Source organism: Corylus avellana, chromosome ca6, assembly GCF_901000735.1.
Source record: "Corylus avellana chromosome ca6, CavTom2PMs-1.0".
NCBI classification, from domain to species: domain Eukaryota; kingdom Viridiplantae; phylum Streptophyta; class Magnoliopsida; order Fagales; family Betulaceae; genus Corylus; species Corylus avellana.
In genome coordinates this window covers 16,497,554-16,515,152 of record NC_081546.1, presented here as the reverse complement: position 1 = coordinate 16,515,152, position 17,599 = coordinate 16,497,554, and the positions used below count along the sequence as shown (strand labels likewise).

The 17,599-nt window shown below is 36.5% G+C and overlaps 1 protein-coding gene across 1 annotated transcript; it reads left to right on the top strand.

Annotated features, from left to right (window-relative positions):
• The first annotated feature begins 309 nt into the window (after nucleotides 1–309).
• On the top strand, nucleotides 310–17,074 carry LOC132185256 (probable acyl-activating enzyme 17, peroxisomal). Its single transcript, XM_059599052.1, has 6 exons — nucleotides 310–320; nucleotides 1,362–1,679; nucleotides 9,749–9,878; nucleotides 10,057–10,190; nucleotides 13,351–13,555; nucleotides 16,970–17,074. Exons 1-6 carry the CDS (start codon nucleotides 310–312, stop codon nucleotides 17,072–17,074), a joined length of 903 nt encoding a protein of 300 aa, XP_059455035.1.
• Nucleotides 17,075–17,599: the final 525 nt, after the last annotated feature.

The window sequence follows — 17,599 nt, the reverse complement described above, 5'->3', positions numbered from 1 at the left end:
ACGACTAGGCAACCAAATACCAAGTATCTAACCATTTTCTTCATCGTCCCAAACATCCTACCATATAATAATTTACTGATATTGCAAATTTATTATTCGTATGGACCTTGATATAATTGTTATGATTCACAAAATAATAACCCAAAATTTATTTATTTATTTAATTTGAATAATATTCAATAAAACCAAATAATTCATCATGATTAGTCTCATGGTAGGCCATAACCACTCAAAATCATTCATTTTGATATACACCAACATTATCCACATTAAACCGATAAATCCCAATAATTTATCAAGACTAGTCTCATGATAGGCAGGTATGTAACCATTCAAAATCATCGGTTTTGGTGTACAAGAAAATTATGCACATTTAACCAAAAATTGTATTTATCTCTAAGTGAATATCATTATATATGCAAGTAGTTCAACTTCAGTTGGAAGAAGATAACAAAAAATCACAAATGTTACCTCCAATCACAATTAAAATGAACATTAGTCATAAATTGTATATGTCATTTTAAAAAGTTTTCTTAGATAAAAGTGAAAAATAAATCCATTTATTTGTCTCACTTAGTCCATAAATATTTTGAAATAACTCATTAAAATGATTACCAAATGCATCTTTACAATAATAAAGACACTATATAATTAAATAATGGGTTCAATACCTTATTCACCCTTGGGGTTTCACAACTTTATTTTTTGATCCCTATAATTGACTTTTGATCACAGGAGGTCTCTATGGTTTGCCTAAAGACCTAGATGATCCTTCCATCCATCTACCATTAGTAGACTTAGCGGAAATCCACGTCACTGACTTGGAGACCAATTACATTTCGACATGTGTCCTAATTACAAATCATCAAATATGACTGGATTTACACCCTTACTACGTAATAAATTTTTTTTTTTTACAAGTAATAGATTGAAATACATAATTTTTTTTTACTTCAAGCTCTATCAAAAACAGAAACCCCAAACCTTTGATCAAAAACAAAAAAAAAAAACCCAAACCCATTCTTCCCCAACCCCAATCTCCGGTGAATCCTGCCTTCTTCCCCAACCTCCGGCCATGAAACCTCCACTCTCTTCAGCCATGAAGCTTTCCCATTCTCTGGTGACAATGCTTTTCATTTTTGGCCGAGAATTTCATACAACCAACGAATCCCACTTGTCTTTGCTTTCATTCAAATGAACTAAATTTCAGGGAACTGGGAAGCAACTTCTCTTTGTTCTTCTGGGATCCTTCAGCTTTCTTAAGCTCTTCTTGATATGAATCTCTCGTATTAAAGTGCCCAGAAATTAAAAAAAGATTCTTTCTTTCTAAAATAGTTGATATTTGATTCCATGTACTGAAGGTGTAAGCGTCATTCTAGTCATGATGGCCTTAGAGGCCATTTCATGTGGGTGGAAAAGCTTGGGAAAGATGCCCCTCTTTCTGTTCTTCAAAGACACAAGGTGGGATTCATTGGTTGTATGTACAGCTTTTTTGGGTTGTTTTCTGGGTACTGCCGGAGAGAGGTGGGATTCATTGGTTGTATGAAATTCTCAGCCAGAAACGAAAAGGATCGTCGCCAAAGAATGGGGAAGCTTCGTGACCGGAAAGAGTGGAGACTTTGTGGCTGGAGGTTGGGGAAGAAGGCAAGATTCCCCGGATTGGGGTTGGGGATGAATGGGTTTGATATTTTTTTTTTTTTTTTTTTTTTTTTTTTTTTTTTTTTTTTTTTTTTCGGGGGGGTTAATTTATGTTTTCACAATACAACTTCAAGTATAAAAACAATTAATTGTATTTTAATCTGTTATTTGTAACGAAAAAAAAAAAAAAAATTATTACGTGGCTAGGGGGTAAATCCAGTCATATTTGATGATTTGGCAATTAAGACACGTGTCCAAATGTAATTGGTCTCCAAGTCAGTAATGTGGATTTCCGTTAAGTTTACTAACGGCAGATGGATGGAAGGACCATTTCGGTCTTTAGGCAAATCACATGGACCTTCTGTGATCAAAAGTAAACCCTAGAGGTCAAAAAAATAAAGTTGTGAAACCCCAGTAACCTTTAAATAATTACTGGTAATCATTATTAAATATTCTAGACAAAATGGATTTTGTTTCCTTTAATAAAAATTTTATATTTGCAAAAAATCTCTAGATTTACACCTAGTCATTTTTTAAATAAGCTTGAGATTTAACCAATGAGCAAAAAATAATAATAATATTCAACCAAAATGAGACAAAACTGTAACAATCACCAAATTACATCATATGCACGGCACCACTAGGTTACAATAAGGGCAACAATGCGTCATGTATCAAGCATGTTGATGCTCTCAAGGTTCGCAAAACCCTTTATTGAATTAAAGATACAATCTAACAATTTATCGCAGTTAGTCCTATGATAGGTGAGAGCATAACTTGTCAAAATTATCAATTTTATACGTAACACAATTATTTGTTCACAAAAACCATTTATTGAATTTACAATAAAATTCAACAATTTATCACAGTTTTTCCCACGATAGGTGGGAACATAACAGGTCAAAATCGTCAATTTTATACACAACACAAGTATTCATATTGAACAAAACTCTTTAATCTCAACAGAAATGTGCATAAAATTCACATACAAATCTCGAAATGAATACATATAATTTCACAAGCAACAATAATATGCGCACCCTTTTATTATAGCACATACCTTGAAATTAGCATTTGTTCATAACCAAATATTTTAGTATCACAAATATTATGAACAATGTATAGAAAACAATGTATATGTAAAATACGCAGATATTAACATTTGTTTTCTTCAATATAATACATATACCCATTTCTTTTCTTTTTTCTCATTATAAGACACAACACTCACACGTGCATTTACAATAAATCTCCCCTTCACATGTTTGTTTATTTCACATTGACTCAACTCTCACACGTATGTGAATCATTTTACAAATCAAAGAGTGTAACAAATACAAGAGTTGCACCATTTGTATTTTATCAATTGATAGGGAAGAACCAAATTTTTTATGAGAATATATATAATTTACTACCATTACAAAAAAAAAAAAAAAAAAACAAGGTTTACTAACGCTTGGAATAGGGGCGCTTTAATATTAAAGGGGAAACTTCAGAAAGCCCCCTTGAACTTCCAACCGTTTTGACATACCCCCCTGAATTTTCAAAACTCTCACTTAGGCCCCCTGAACTTTGGTTTTCTCTCACTTTGGATCATTTTAATGTTAAAGTCAAACAATTTAACTTTTTATATCCTTTTTACCCTCCCCCAAAACTACGTCGTTTTGTATCCTAAAACTACAACACCTACCCAGCCCAAAACGACGTCGTTTTAGGCATTAAATTTATTTATTTATTTTTTTTTTTTTTTTAAAAAAAGAAAAGCTAAATAAATTTTAAAAAAAAAAAACAAAAAAAACAAAAAACGAAATCGGGGGTGGCATTTAAACCACCCACCAGCTGATCTAGGGGTGGTGAACCACCCCTGGCCAAGAGGGTGGTTCGGCCACTCCTTTGGCCAAGAAAAAAAAAAAGGGGATCGGGTGCTTTTGGGGGTTGCCAGACCACCCCCAAGGGGCTGGGGTGATTTCGGCCACCCCATATCGGCGGTGGGGTGGGTGGTGATGTAATTTTGAAGCCCAAAACGACGTCGTTTTGGGCTGGGTAGGTGTTGTAGTTTTGGAGTCCAAAACGACGTAGTTTTGGCTGAGGGTAAAATGGGTATAAAAAGTTACAATGGTCCAAAAAGAGAGAAAACCAAAGTTCATGGGGCCTAAGTGAGAGTTTTGAAAATTCATGGGGGTATGTCAAAACGGCTGGAAGTTCAGGGAGGCTTTCTGAAGTTTCCCCTTAATAAATGTCCCCTTATACGGATGTTTTAATGTGTAAACGACCCGAAATAAAATTAGCAACGCCTACGCGAAAAAACGCCCCTTAAAAAGGGGCTTTCCAATAGGGCACACCCCAATTTAGTTAATTAAGGGCACCTTTTGGCCAGGCGCCCTTAATTCGGGGCCCTGCTATCCAGGTGCCCCGAAATTATTTTTCGTGGAGCGCAAACTTATTTCTCGCGTCTAGTTCCCTCTAGTACTTTCCCCCTCAATATTTTCCCTCTCCCCCACCAGCCCTCCCCTCTCTACTCCGGTTCCCTATCCTTCTCTATTTGGCATCCAGTGCCTCGCCAGTCCCCACCCACCATTTCCCCCAGTCGAAACCGGCCAGCCATCCCCCCTTCAGCGACGTAGAGAATTCATCCCAACTTAGTGTTCCAATCGAAATCGGCCGGCCATCCCCCCTTTCCATCTCCCCGACCTATGGAAAGCGTTCTACAGTCAATGCAGAACTTTGGACAAGTCAACCCAGCAGAATTGGAAAGCACCGTCAGCATATGGGTGACTCAGAAGAATAAGATATGTCATCTTTAAGTCACTTACCATATTGATGCAATCGTATGAAGACTAACATATTCATAATGTAAATTGTGTAGGATATGGCTAAAAAGAACAAGGAAATACGAGACAAGTACAATATGCCACATTCGGCTGGCTCGAGGAGCTTTGCCTATATTGCACACGAGATTAAATGTTATTTTCAACATATTTAGTTGTATTAGTATATATATATATATATTTGTGAATAATAAATTTTATGTTGTTTTTTATTTTTAAGAGGAAAAAAGTGAAAACACCTACGAGGGTGGTCGTTTTCTACGTAACCCACATGAGAAAGGATGGCACCTTCCTCAACGCAGACATTGCAGACAAAGTTGTATGTGCTTAACTTGTAGATTTAATTTATGTATGCATGTGTTGACTTTTTCAAAAACACTGTAATATGGTAAGTCTTTATGAGTCGATTAATTGGTGCGTAACACTTTTCCATATTCTATATATAGGAGAAGATGAGGGCCTTGAGTTCACAGGACACTGCAACAAGCTCAAGCTTAACGCATGGATCAATAAATTAGGCACTTGACGACGCTTATGCCAAGGTCATGGGGAAGGCAAAATATATTGGCCGTGTACAAGGAATGGGACCTGGGCATCTACTAGTCAAAGGCAGCACACATGCAAATAGATTATCGGCCTCAGCTGCACAAGTCCCTGCACTACTTGAACGTATAAATCAACAAGACCAACAAATTTCCAGACAAGATCAACAAATTTCCAGACAAGATGAATAGATTGCCTTTTTATCATCTGCATATAACGATGTCCATAAAATCATGAAAACTTTAATGGCGAACCAAGGAACGAGCAACATAAACATGTGTACTCCACATGACACCGAGTGTCCAGGTGCTATGAGAACGAGATCATCAGTTGCTAGTCGATCGGGTAATTAACTTAATTACCTTATATTAGTTATATTTACATTTTCATGATTAAAAAATGTTACTTCCACATTGTAGTTGACTTAAGAACATATATATGATAGCCTGATAAGCGCCGAATGTTGAACATTCAAGCCCCTTAATTTGCATATGTTAATTCCTTAGCATTGTTATTTGTTTGATTTTGTTTTGTTTTTGTGTTTTCAGGTTATAAATAAAGATGCAATTAATTCCATTGATTTTGGGCTTAAAAGCACACTTTGAGATGATAAAGCTTAGCCAATCATAACAGAGGACCTATATGTTGTGGTTAAGTTTAATCAAATAAAGGAAGAGATTAATTCGGAATTTCTCAAATTGGAGTCAAAATCGGATTGGATTCAAATTTGGATTCTGCATATGTCTCGGTATTTTGGCCATAACTTTCAGCTCAAATATCCGATTGAGGTGATTCAAGCGGAACTAGAAAGCTAACTAAAATTTATACAAATCATTGTGAAATATAATTTTCCTAATTTGGAGCGGCACAATGCCAAAATTGCCTCGTAAGATAGGAACGCAATTTTGGGCTAATCCTATTCCGATTTGGACTTAGGTTTTCTTTATCCTAATTGGACTTGGACTTAAATTTCTGAAATTTCTAGGATTACTAGGGCTTCTAGGACTCTCCTAAGCCCTATAAATATGGCTATAAACATTGTAAATAGACACACCGCTTCCTAGAGCTAGAAATCAGAAAATTGTCTTTGGAGCTTAGTAGATAATGAGCGGCTAAACCCCTTCGTAGGGTGTTGATGTAACCCTATCCAAGCACAATGGTTTGATTGTATTTAATTTTTAACTTTCAATTTATGCATGTTGATTGTATAACTCTGAGGATTGCTACAATTGATTTTTGTTCTTAATTATTAAATGCAATTGTTCTTAAATTCCAATATCAATATTTGTGAAATTCTTCTCTTGTCTTAGAAAATATTTTACTTTTATTAATCTCAAATCATTCTTGTTTTCTTTGATTATGAGAATGATGGTTATACAATGGGTTTAATTGACATCTGATCAATAGGATTTGATAGGCCATGCCTAGGGAAGACGGATTGTACTACACCCTAGTTTAGTGTAATTTAGGTAGACAATCCGTGCCAACCGAAAATGAGTTACACTTATTCATTGATTATATGTATCCTGTTAAAGAATTTGATAATTTATACCTAGGGAAGACGGGTCGTACCGCATCTTAGTAGTTAGGTGGACGATCCGTGCCAACCGAAAATAGATTATGCTTATTCTTTAATAAGATAGTTTCTTGTTTATTTCTAGCATGTATAGAATGAATTTCTGGGATTAATTATGATTAACCATTGTTGTGCGGATAGAGGTGAAGTCAATACCCTACACTCTCTCTCTTATTTCAAATCTCTTTTATTTTCATGCACTTTAGTTTTTAAAGAAAATCAAATCAAATATCTTTTTAATTAAGTTAATTTTAATCTTTCGAATTTGATAACAAAACCCCTGCAGTCCTTGAGGTTTGACACCCTCAATATAGCCCTATCCTACATGATTCGTACTATTGCGAGTGGTTATTTTTATTATTGATATTTTTTTGTCACAAAAATACCACATCATTGCCTAATATACATTTGCAACAAATTATATGTAGATGAGAATGAATTAACAAATGAAGATGAGCATGCAGCTGATGTAGAAGGTGATCATTGTGGATCATCACAAAGTATGTGTAGATCTTCATATACGTGTCACTTGTAATATAATCTAGTTAGATATAGGTTTGTAATTTAATACTTTTTTTTTTTTTTTTGTTTCATATTTGCAGGTAATTGTTAAGTGACGTACATATACTTGACTTGTTAGGTTAGGTATCTATTGGACGCCAAATGCACCTTTGACCAGTTGTTTATATTTTATTTCATATGTATGGTACAATTTTTGTTAACTCTTTAAGATATAGTACACTTTGTGTTTATGATATCGTTTTGCATATTTTACTTCATATGTGTGGTACAATTTTTGTTAACTCTTTAAGATGTGATACACTTTGTGTTTATGATATCATTTTGGATTTAGATATGTCTTATGAGATATGAGATTGTATATATGGATTTAGATATGTATTGTGAGATATAAGAATGTATGAGATTGATGAATGGAGAAATTTGTATATTTGAATTTTATAGATTGTATTACGTATTGTATATCATGGGAAAATATGAATTGGATTGGATTAGAATTTTTTTTTTCCATATATTAATTATTGGGGGCACTTGGCGGTGTGGAAGCGCCCCTATATAGAAATGGGGATGTTTTACACATGAGTGCCCCCTTTTATGAAAGGGGGACACTTGCCCAGGAAAGCGTCCCCTTTCATAAAAGGGGTGCTTGTCTAGGAAAACACCCATTTTTAGAAAAAGGGGTGCTTTGTTTTAAACGCCCTCTTTTCGAGACATTTTTCAATAAAAAGCGCATCGAAATTATATTTCAGTCGCCATAATAACTGGCATGTCCCAAGTGCCCCTAATTAAGCGTTGTGAAATTAATTGGGACACTTTTTTGGCCAAAAAGCCCCAAATAACCATGTCACTAAATCATTTTTTTTTTTTTTTTGGTAGTGTACTCTCATAAGATGACATGTCTCAAAGAAATAATACTGGAAATCTCTTGGGTTAAAAAAAAAAAAAAAAGCTTGTTTTCCAAGACAAAGGAAATAAAAATTTTGGATTCTCTATTCCAAATTTAACACACTTGAAGGAAATTGTCAATCCTTGCATCACAAAGCTTAAATCTTAATGTTGAACATAAATATATAGCATACCACATTAACAATTTATGCTCAACAAAAAATATTTCAATCAAAATAACTAGCACATATGATTGAAATAAATATCAATAGAGTTCTCAAAGCCCTCATTTTTTCCGCAGGGAACTATATGTATACATAAAACAAAACAATAATATATTCACAAAAATAAAACATAGTGTTGAAATAAATATTGCACTATTCACAACACAAATAACGCGTAATATATAATACCATTGAACATAAATTTGTCTTTCTGAATTGCTGGTCGCATATACTCTTAACCAAAAAAAAAAAAACCAAGTCCTTATACTTCATATCAAGCAACTCAAAAGGACAAAGTACGAGTTTTATGTTTGTTCCATAACTAAAAAAAATATTTTACTTAAATACAAAACAAACGCAAAATCAAAGAAAGAACCCATATAGGCACACTCTACTTTTTTCCTCTTTTACACATATTTGATCAAGCCTTGTTAGAAAAGAAAAAAAAAAAAAAAACTTTGTTTATGCTTCAGTTCAGTTGCACAAAGCAAACAAAAACTTGAACCAAAAAAATAAACAAAGAAAGGTTGTGATAAGCCTGAGAGTCTAGCAGCTTTTCACGCATAAATAATAAAATTTTGTCTTTTTCCAAGCAAAAATTTGACTTTTTAAGTCTTTGTCTATCATTTAAAAATAAAAAATAAAAAAATTAGAAGAACAAAAATCAAAGAAATATCCACTTTCATCTTCTTCTTCACACGGATGGCCACAGGAGACTCGAAGGAAAACAAAAACATCAACCAAAACCAGATCTGGAAACCCTTAGCCACCACCAACACACAGAATGGCTTTGCCGCATATTCGCGGCCATTTCCGCTAGATGTTGTGTCAAGTCCACGGCCCAATACAAAACGCACACAAGTTCTTTATGGCAACGCATACAGTTACAATGGTGCACACCCTGACCACCATCGCTTATGCACAACAGTGATGCATAGTGGTGGTGGTGGCAAGAAGTTCAAATCTGCTACCTCATGCACTCGAAATCCAAATCTCGTTTCTTCAAAATTATTTTTCACACAGAATAAGAATATAATTTTAAAAAACTGAGATTTGTTACATCAATGAAGAAAATAATTAGAGGCTTTGATACCAATTGTTAAAATATTTTAATGATAGATCTGTTCTTTCTCCATAGGATGTATAGACCAAGGATGAGAATCACATACCTCCATTAATCACGAGACAAACTTTCAATATCTGATACACAAATCTCCTATAGATGCACAAACATATAGAAGAAAACTATGTTTTGTGTATGTAAAGAGACTATTACTCTCAACCATAATTTTCACATAATGACCTAATGAAGTTTAATAGGCCAACGTCACTTCTATATATGGTGAGAGTAAATGGCTTTCTCATGTGTCTACAAACTTTAATGCATCCCATTATGGGCCTACAACTAAACAAATGACTATGCTAGTCCACACAAAAAGAATAAATACAATAGTTTTTGCATGCTGATTTTTATATTGTATGTACAATTAATTGCTACTGATATTCCTAGTGAAAAACAAATGTTATGTAACTAGGGAAAATGCGATCTCAACAAATGTTGGCCAGCTATTAGAGAGGAGGGGAAAAAGGTTTTTGGGTCCAAAATATAAAGATTCAATATCAAGCTTCCCTGACTTCCAGGAATTTTTAGTCTCAAACCCTGAGGTAGTACTAATATCATATCAATGTTGTTATTTTTTTTTTTTAATTTTTTAATAAGTAATCGAAATATCATTAAAAGCGCAACCTAGTAAGACTGTCTTTGTATATTAATTTTGAATTTTGCATGAATTTGGATGGTGAACTTTTTCATATCTCTGGCTTCCTGTCCTCTGATTGCTAGGTTTATTGGAGAACTGTATTGGATGAATTGGGCATATCTTTTTCTATGCCTCCCCAATGTATCTTACGTGAGAGTACATTTGAGGAAAGCATTTCGTCATACCCAGGTGGTCGGTGGCTTCCTGATACTATTTTGTAGTGTATAAAAATATGGTTTCAGATTTGTTCAGATAAACTTATTATATATTGTATGGCATCATTGGATTTCATCGTAAAAGCCTCTGCTTGCAGACTGGTGGCATGCAATTTGTGTATGTAGGTGGTTTTGGGGTTTTATTTCTATCTAAGGTGTCGTATGTAATTTTCTACAGCATTTTTTTTTTTTTTTGGGATTCCTTTTGTAGTCAGTTAGATGTGAAGCTATCACAATACCAGTATACTATTGTCAAATTTTATTTTGTTATGATATTTGATTGGAGGTTTTTAATAAAAGAATATTGAAGAGTTTGGTGTTAACACCATTGGAGTAGGAACTTAAGTGTTGCAGTACGTATCATATATGGCTTATATGTTCTGATACCCATCCTAAACCCTCTAAATCAGCCTTCCTTTGACCCTACTAAAGCCACAACCTCTAGCCTCAAAATTAATGAAGCATTCTAAATTTTTGAGCTCTCTCTTCCCTTTAGAATTTGAAACCGAGACCCCTTCTTCACAGTTCCGGTTCTCTCCAATGTCTGAAAAAGATTCAAAAGACTTTTCTCATCACCCCCAAAAGACAATCCCAAAGTGGAAGCAAGATCCATTGCGTCGCGCACCACCTTGGAATGACCCTCCACCCCACCGCCGGAGTCGAAACCACAATCTCGGCCAATAATTTCTTGTTCTTGTTCAACTGCTTACCTAACTTATTCTTCACTCTCTGTGAATAACCCTGCTGAGACTTGGAGACAAGAATATATAGATGCAGCACTATCTGTCATTCCAGGCTGAGAGATGCAAAGTCTCATATCCAGCTTAACCGCCTTAGAGGGTTGAGCGGCTGAACTGGCCAGTGACCCTGCATTCGAAGAACCCACCTTCGAAACAGTATAAGAATCCTCCTCAACACCCAAGGCTGGCGAAACATTGCATGACCCAAGAAACCCTCGCTGAAGCAACCCTTTTGCCAGAGAAGATTTTCGATGAGTCTTAACAGGGGCTTCCTCCACTGCTGGAGAAAGAGAAACCACCCCAGGACTCGTCGGACCCACACTCACCAAACTTTGAGGACTCACTGGACCCACTATTGCAAGCCCAGAATTGTCTCTGGGAACATCAAATAGGCCAACAGAGGCAACCGCAATCGGTGAAACAGGCCCTAGGGGCACCGCATGAGACTTTGGAACCACTGTAGACACCTTCGATGACGAATCCTCAACACCTCGCGAACCCGGATCTAACATCTTGCCCGCCGAAGACACAGAAAGCCAGTCGAGCTTGGACTCAACAAGGCTGAGGTAGACCTCGGCCTCCGGACAAGCGGCCAACTCGGGCGAGGCCTCTGGGATCAATACGATCTCTGACCAAACAACCCCGCACTTGGAAAAAATGGAAGGAGGCTTCAGTAGAAACTTGAGGGCTCGCTGGAAGCTCCTGCGCTGGCAAGCTTGGGCATCCTTATGACCCTTGGTAAGCTTGGGCTTGCGGGAGAACCCAAGCCTGAAGCCCTTAAGGCCTTTTTTAAATTTTGAAAAGGCAAAGTTCTTTTTCCTTTTAGGTATAACAACCAATCCACTTAAAAGGCCTTCAAGCGGAAAATGATCCTCTCCATTTCAAATCCCCTCCATTTCATCAATTTAGTGCATATTGAAGAGTAGTGCATTTAGTGCACTATCATCATTAAAACTTTCGGACAACACTACCCTTCAAAACGCACTAAATAGAGGAAATGAAGGAATTTGAAATGGAAAGGATCCTTTTTCCTTTCAAGCAGCCCGGCATAAACCTGACCTAACTCAACAAGGAAAAACCCTAACTACTGCTTCACGCATTTAGTGACAGAAATGCCCTTCGCCATCTTCGTGGAGTCTGCCGCCACCATAGGGCAAGTCGCCAGAGGTAAGATTGGATCTTTCTTCTTCTTCGGCATATCCTGATGATCCCTAGATTCTGGTTTCTCCAGCTCAGAACAGTCCACCGCTGAGCATGGCTCATTTCTGCCGTAACCCGGCTCAAGATATGCCGGTATCAGAAGCAAATCAAAGAGATGCGAGGATCAACATTTCAACCCAATTGATTGCACCTTGGAGTGAGGCGCCGATCTTAATACCTCCACGAAAGAGCGTCCAGGAGGGCTTCCATCTCCCAAAACGAGCTTGGTCTGCTTCCTCGGCACATCAGAGGCAAAAAACCCAGCCTTTCCTTTAAGAGGTGTCAAAATCTACCACAACTCACTTGCAAATCGACACAATCCCCGTCCACCACGACCCTCTGGGAGACAAATTACTCCTTTACGACCACCCTCGGCAAAAACGGCCACCTCCAAGAACCTTCTTGCCTTGTTCTTCCCCCCATGAACCATCAAAGCCTTCTCACCACCCTCACGGTAAGACTTGGCAATGTCAGCCTTCACTGATAAATGACTCGCCGCCTCCACCATATCCACCAACGAAGAAGCACATGGTTGACTCACAAAGATGAGCCCTACGAACCCTTTCCTCTTTCCTCTAGTCGAAGTTTAGGACACCCTTCCTTCGCCAAGAGGTAAAAGGTTTTTGCTTCAATAGAGAATCGGTGTTGCGTAACAAACTCACCCAACCCTAGCGCGCAACACCTACACGCGCTATCACTAGGGCTGATGAAGAAAAGAAATCGAAGAACGAGAACGGAGACTACATGAAGAGCAAGCAAGAAAATTAGAAGTTACAGAAAAATCAATGAGGCGGCGAGGTTACGTTTGAACTGTTCCTAGAAGCCCTGCTTGATTATAATACTCATGATGCTATCGGGGTTCTGTTAAAAACTTTAGTATTGAAAGTATGTGTAGGTTAATTTAATTTCATCAGTAGGTGTTCTATCAAATAATACCATGTTGCTTTTGTGGGAAATTAGATGATATTTCAACATCACCAAACACACAACTCGATCTTCTTGTGGCATGATAGCTTTAAGCATGCTTTAAGTAGGTGATATTGAAAGCTTATTTTCATCTCATAGTTATGAAGTTTGTAAAGATGTGTTCCTCTAGTTAATGATCGAGTCAATAATTGTTTGTCAAGTTATGTAATTTTATTTTTTTATGTTATTTACCTTTGGCATTTTTATCCTTGAATATTTTGTAAGTCAAGTGTTCTGTTGACTCTATAATTTCTAGTTTAGTTGCCCAAGCAATCAAAACACTGGGCTTGGACAAAAGGTCTGCAGTTGCAATTGATATGCTAATGAATGTCAATTATGTGGTTATCTACCTGGCTATTGTTCTGGCAGGCTATGTAGTTGTGTCCATAGCTGATAGTTTTGCTCCAATTAAAATATCAACAAGATTGAAAATATCAGAAGCAAAAGCAATATTTACTCAGGTAATTATCCTTTTTTCTTTTCCTTTTGTGGGGGACATTAAATATTTTATCTTGAATTTTTTGTTTTGTTGATCTGTCTATGCTGCATGATGAAAAAAAAAAATTCAATTATTGAAATTTATGCTCTTATTGCATTTTCAAATACATAATTTCACTTGAAGGGTCTCTCTTCAAATACATAATTTCACTTGAAGGGTCTCTCTGCAACTCAAAACATTATTTATTAGTTTTGCATAAAGATATGGCAGATTTCAGTAAGATGATATGTTTAGGGTAATTCCACTCATCAATCACTACACGATAAAGAATAAGCCTCTTGTAAAAATTAATTTGTAGATTTATTGCTTCTTCAAGCTTGTTCTAAGTTCAACTTGTCAAAATTAGTTTTATGACAACATAATTTAAGTTATTGTATCTTGCCTGTTGTGCAGAATTAAAATGTAGGATCCCAAAGAAGCAAAAAAGAGTAGAATAGAAAATAGATCAACCACACAAGACACCAAGATTTAAGTGGTTCGGCTTAATAAGCCTACATCCACTGGCGGGGATGATCCAGAGAAAATTCACTAACAAAAATGGAGTACAAAATAGAACGGGCAAAAAACCACACAAACCCAAAGTCCCAATACACCTAAATCTTACTCTCACACAAAAGGGAATTAACAACACAAAGAGAAAATATTCTCTTTCTTCCCTATGCCTCCTGCGGCTACAAAAGAGAGAAATAACAAAAGATTATTGGAAGCTGTTTTTTTCCACTAGTCACTATTGAGACAACTGACAAAGAGAGACACCTAAAGCCGTGTGGCTTTCTTTTTGAGGCAATGTTTTTCGCACTGCATCCAAAGGCTGTAGCACTGCCCCTTATATAAGAGGAATAGTCAGTCAAGAAGAACTTCTCCGTGTAGGAGTAGTAAAAGTGGCCTCCAAAACAAAATAGAATAAGGAGAGCAAAAAAGAGTCGGCTGATGCACTTCCACAACTCAATTGGACTAAAAAAGACATGGGACCCTCTGACTTGACAATTCAAGTCATATTTCAAAAATCTCCACCTTGACTTGAATTCCATCAAGCCCCCAAAAGTGAATCTCCTCATGACGTCTCCTCCAACACCCACACGGGCAATCACAAGCTACAGACAACAATCAAGTCCAACCAACTCTTGAACTTGAGAACCGGAACTGGCTTAGTCAACATATCCACTGGATTTTCCTCAGAGGCAATTTTCTCAAATGTGATATCTCCTCATGTCACAACCAGATCACCAGCATAATCTGAATCGATATACCCAATGACACTGGAACAAATACCACTGTCTCTGTCAAAGACTAAACCAACATCTGTACCCCGTAGATAACGGAGTATCCATTTCACTGCCGGTCAGTAAACCTTACCAGGAATAACAATACTGACTGCATGTGAAACATCTGGACAAATGCGCACCATAGTTAGCGCATGACTTAAAAACCAGTTCATAAAAGGAGACTAAAGGCTTCAATTCCAAAAACCAATTGGACTTAAGAAAACAAGTGGTCAGGCTCCACATCCAAGACTTGATTTATTCAAGTCACTCACAACAATCTCCACCTTGAATACTCATATCCAAAGGAGTCCAAAATGCCCAAAGAAATAAGATTTTTCTTCATAGCTAGTATGTGTCGAACATTCTTCAAAGTCCTAACAGTCCCATCATGCATCCTTATTCTGACTGCACCAATACCAACAATCTTGCAAGCAGCATTGTTTCCCATCATGACTGAACCACCATTGATTGACTCGTAGGTAGTAAACCAATCCCTTTTAGGGGACATATGAAAAGTACATGCAGTATCAAGGACCCACTTGTCATAAAAACGATTATCAGAAACGGAAACTGCAAGAGCAAATTCTACATCCTCAACATTTTCTTTGACAACGCTAGCCACATAAAAGAACTTGCCTTATCAACTTCGGACACTCGGATTTATAATGCCCATACTTTTTGCAATAGTAACACTTAACTATGTTCTTCGAGTTGGACTACGATTGGCCTCTTCTATCTAAGTCTCTCTCATTGGATCAACCTCTAAAATTAGAGGAATTTTCCGAATGAGCCGTAACAAATAAACACTCAGCCTGATTGTCACTACCTTTTCCATTCAATCTTGTCCTCAACTTCATAGAATTCAAAGCAGATTTAACATCAACTAAGGAGATGGTATCTCTACCGTACAACATTGAATTAATGAAATTATCAAAGAACTCAGGTGGTGAGCATAACAAAATCAGTGCTTGATCCTCATCATCAACTTTGATATCAATATTTTTCAAATCCATAAGGATTTTATTAAATTCATCAAGATGATCACAAAGAGGCATCCTGAGGTTATATAACTGTTGCTTTAGAAATAAACGGATGGTGAGAGACTTCTTCATGTACAAACTTTCTAACTTTTTCCAAAATCCAGCGGTAGTTTCTCCATCGGTGACATCTCTCAAAACTCCATCTGAAAGAGACAATAAAATTAAGTTGTGGGCTTTCTCTTCAAGTTCCACAATTTCCTCCTTTGATGATGTTGATGGCATCTTGCCATCCAAAATCTTCGCCAAGCCTTGTTGTCGCAACAAAGCACGTATCTTGATACCCTAAAGACTGAAACTATTCTGACCATCAAATTTTTCTACTTCAAATTTTGCAGAAGCCATCCCACAAAATAAAGAACCCAGGCTCGAATACCACTTGTTATGCACAGAATTAAAATACAGGATCCTAAAGAAACAGAAAAGAGCATAATAGAAAATAGATCAATCACACAAGACACCAAGATTTAAGTGGTTCGGCTTAACAAGCCTACATCCACTGGCGGAGACAATCTAGAGGAAATTCACTAACAAAAATGGAGTACAAAATAGTAACTGGCAGAAAACCACTCAAACCCAAAGCCCCAATACACCCAAATCTTACACTCACACAAAAGGGAATTAACAACACAAAGAGAAAATATTCTCTTTCTTCCCTATGCCTCATGTGGCTACAAAAGAGTGAAATAACAAAAGATTATTGGAGGTTGTTTTCTTCCACTAGTCACTATTGACACAACTGACAAAGAGAGACACCTAAAGCTGTGTGGTTTCTCTCTGAGGCAATGTTCTTCACCCTGCATCCAAAGGCAGTAGCACAACCCCTTATATAAGAGCAATAGTCGGTCAAGAAGAACTTCTTCGTGTAGGAGTAGTAAAAGTGGCCTCCAAAACTAAATAGAATAAGGAGAGCAAAAAAGAGTCGGCTGATGCACTTCCAGAACTCAATAGGACTAAAAAAGACATGGGCCCCACTGACTTGACAATTCAAACCATACTTCAACACTGCCTTCATTAAATTCATTTTAATTGCTTAGTCATCTTCTTTCTTCAAACTATTTTTCATTTTGTCAGGATTTGATTAGTCGTGGTGACAAAAGTCAACCATTATACAAACAAAGTTTTTTTATCCTTAATCTATGGGTGAACTACCCAGCTTTTTCTATTTGCTTCCTATGACAATCTACCTAATATTGTATTTTCAATCCTACAGTAGAATTGTGGAGGCTCAGTCACCTATGACAATTGTTATCCCCACAAGAGGTTCTAGCTTTAGCATGAACTTGCCGGATAGTGACATATCTTGGCATGATTTTCTAGAAAGAGTGAAAGATTTCAAGTATGTTATCTTTTTAACCTATAATTATATATTTGTTATAAAATCAATTAAATGATTAAATTTGTTATTTCCTATCAGCTTAAACTTTTGGGATAACTATTGATTCAACAAAGCATTAGAGTTGTGGTCCTGACATCGACAATTGACTCTATAGTTTACTTTCTATTTCAATTTAAAATTCAACATATTAAGCCTCACATATTGAAGGTGGATTTGAGTCTACATGAGGGGAATGTTATAATATTAATTAAATGAAGAAATTCACCATTTCTTATGAGTTTGAACTTTTGGGATCAATTGTGATCTAACAATATCCATGATCCCCTAACTTATCCCCTAACTTTTTTCAATTATAAATATGAACT

Coding starts and splice junctions, on each gene's coding strand:
- LOC132185256 (XM_059599052.1), top strand. Junction 1,680..9,748: donor TTGGGGTTGGGGATGAATGG/GTTTGATATTTT, acceptor TTATGTAACTAG/GGAAAATGCGATCTCAACAA. Junction 9,879..10,056: donor TTTTAGTCTCAAACCCTGAG/GTAGTACTAATA, acceptor TCTGATTGCTAG/GTTTATTGGAGAACTGTATT.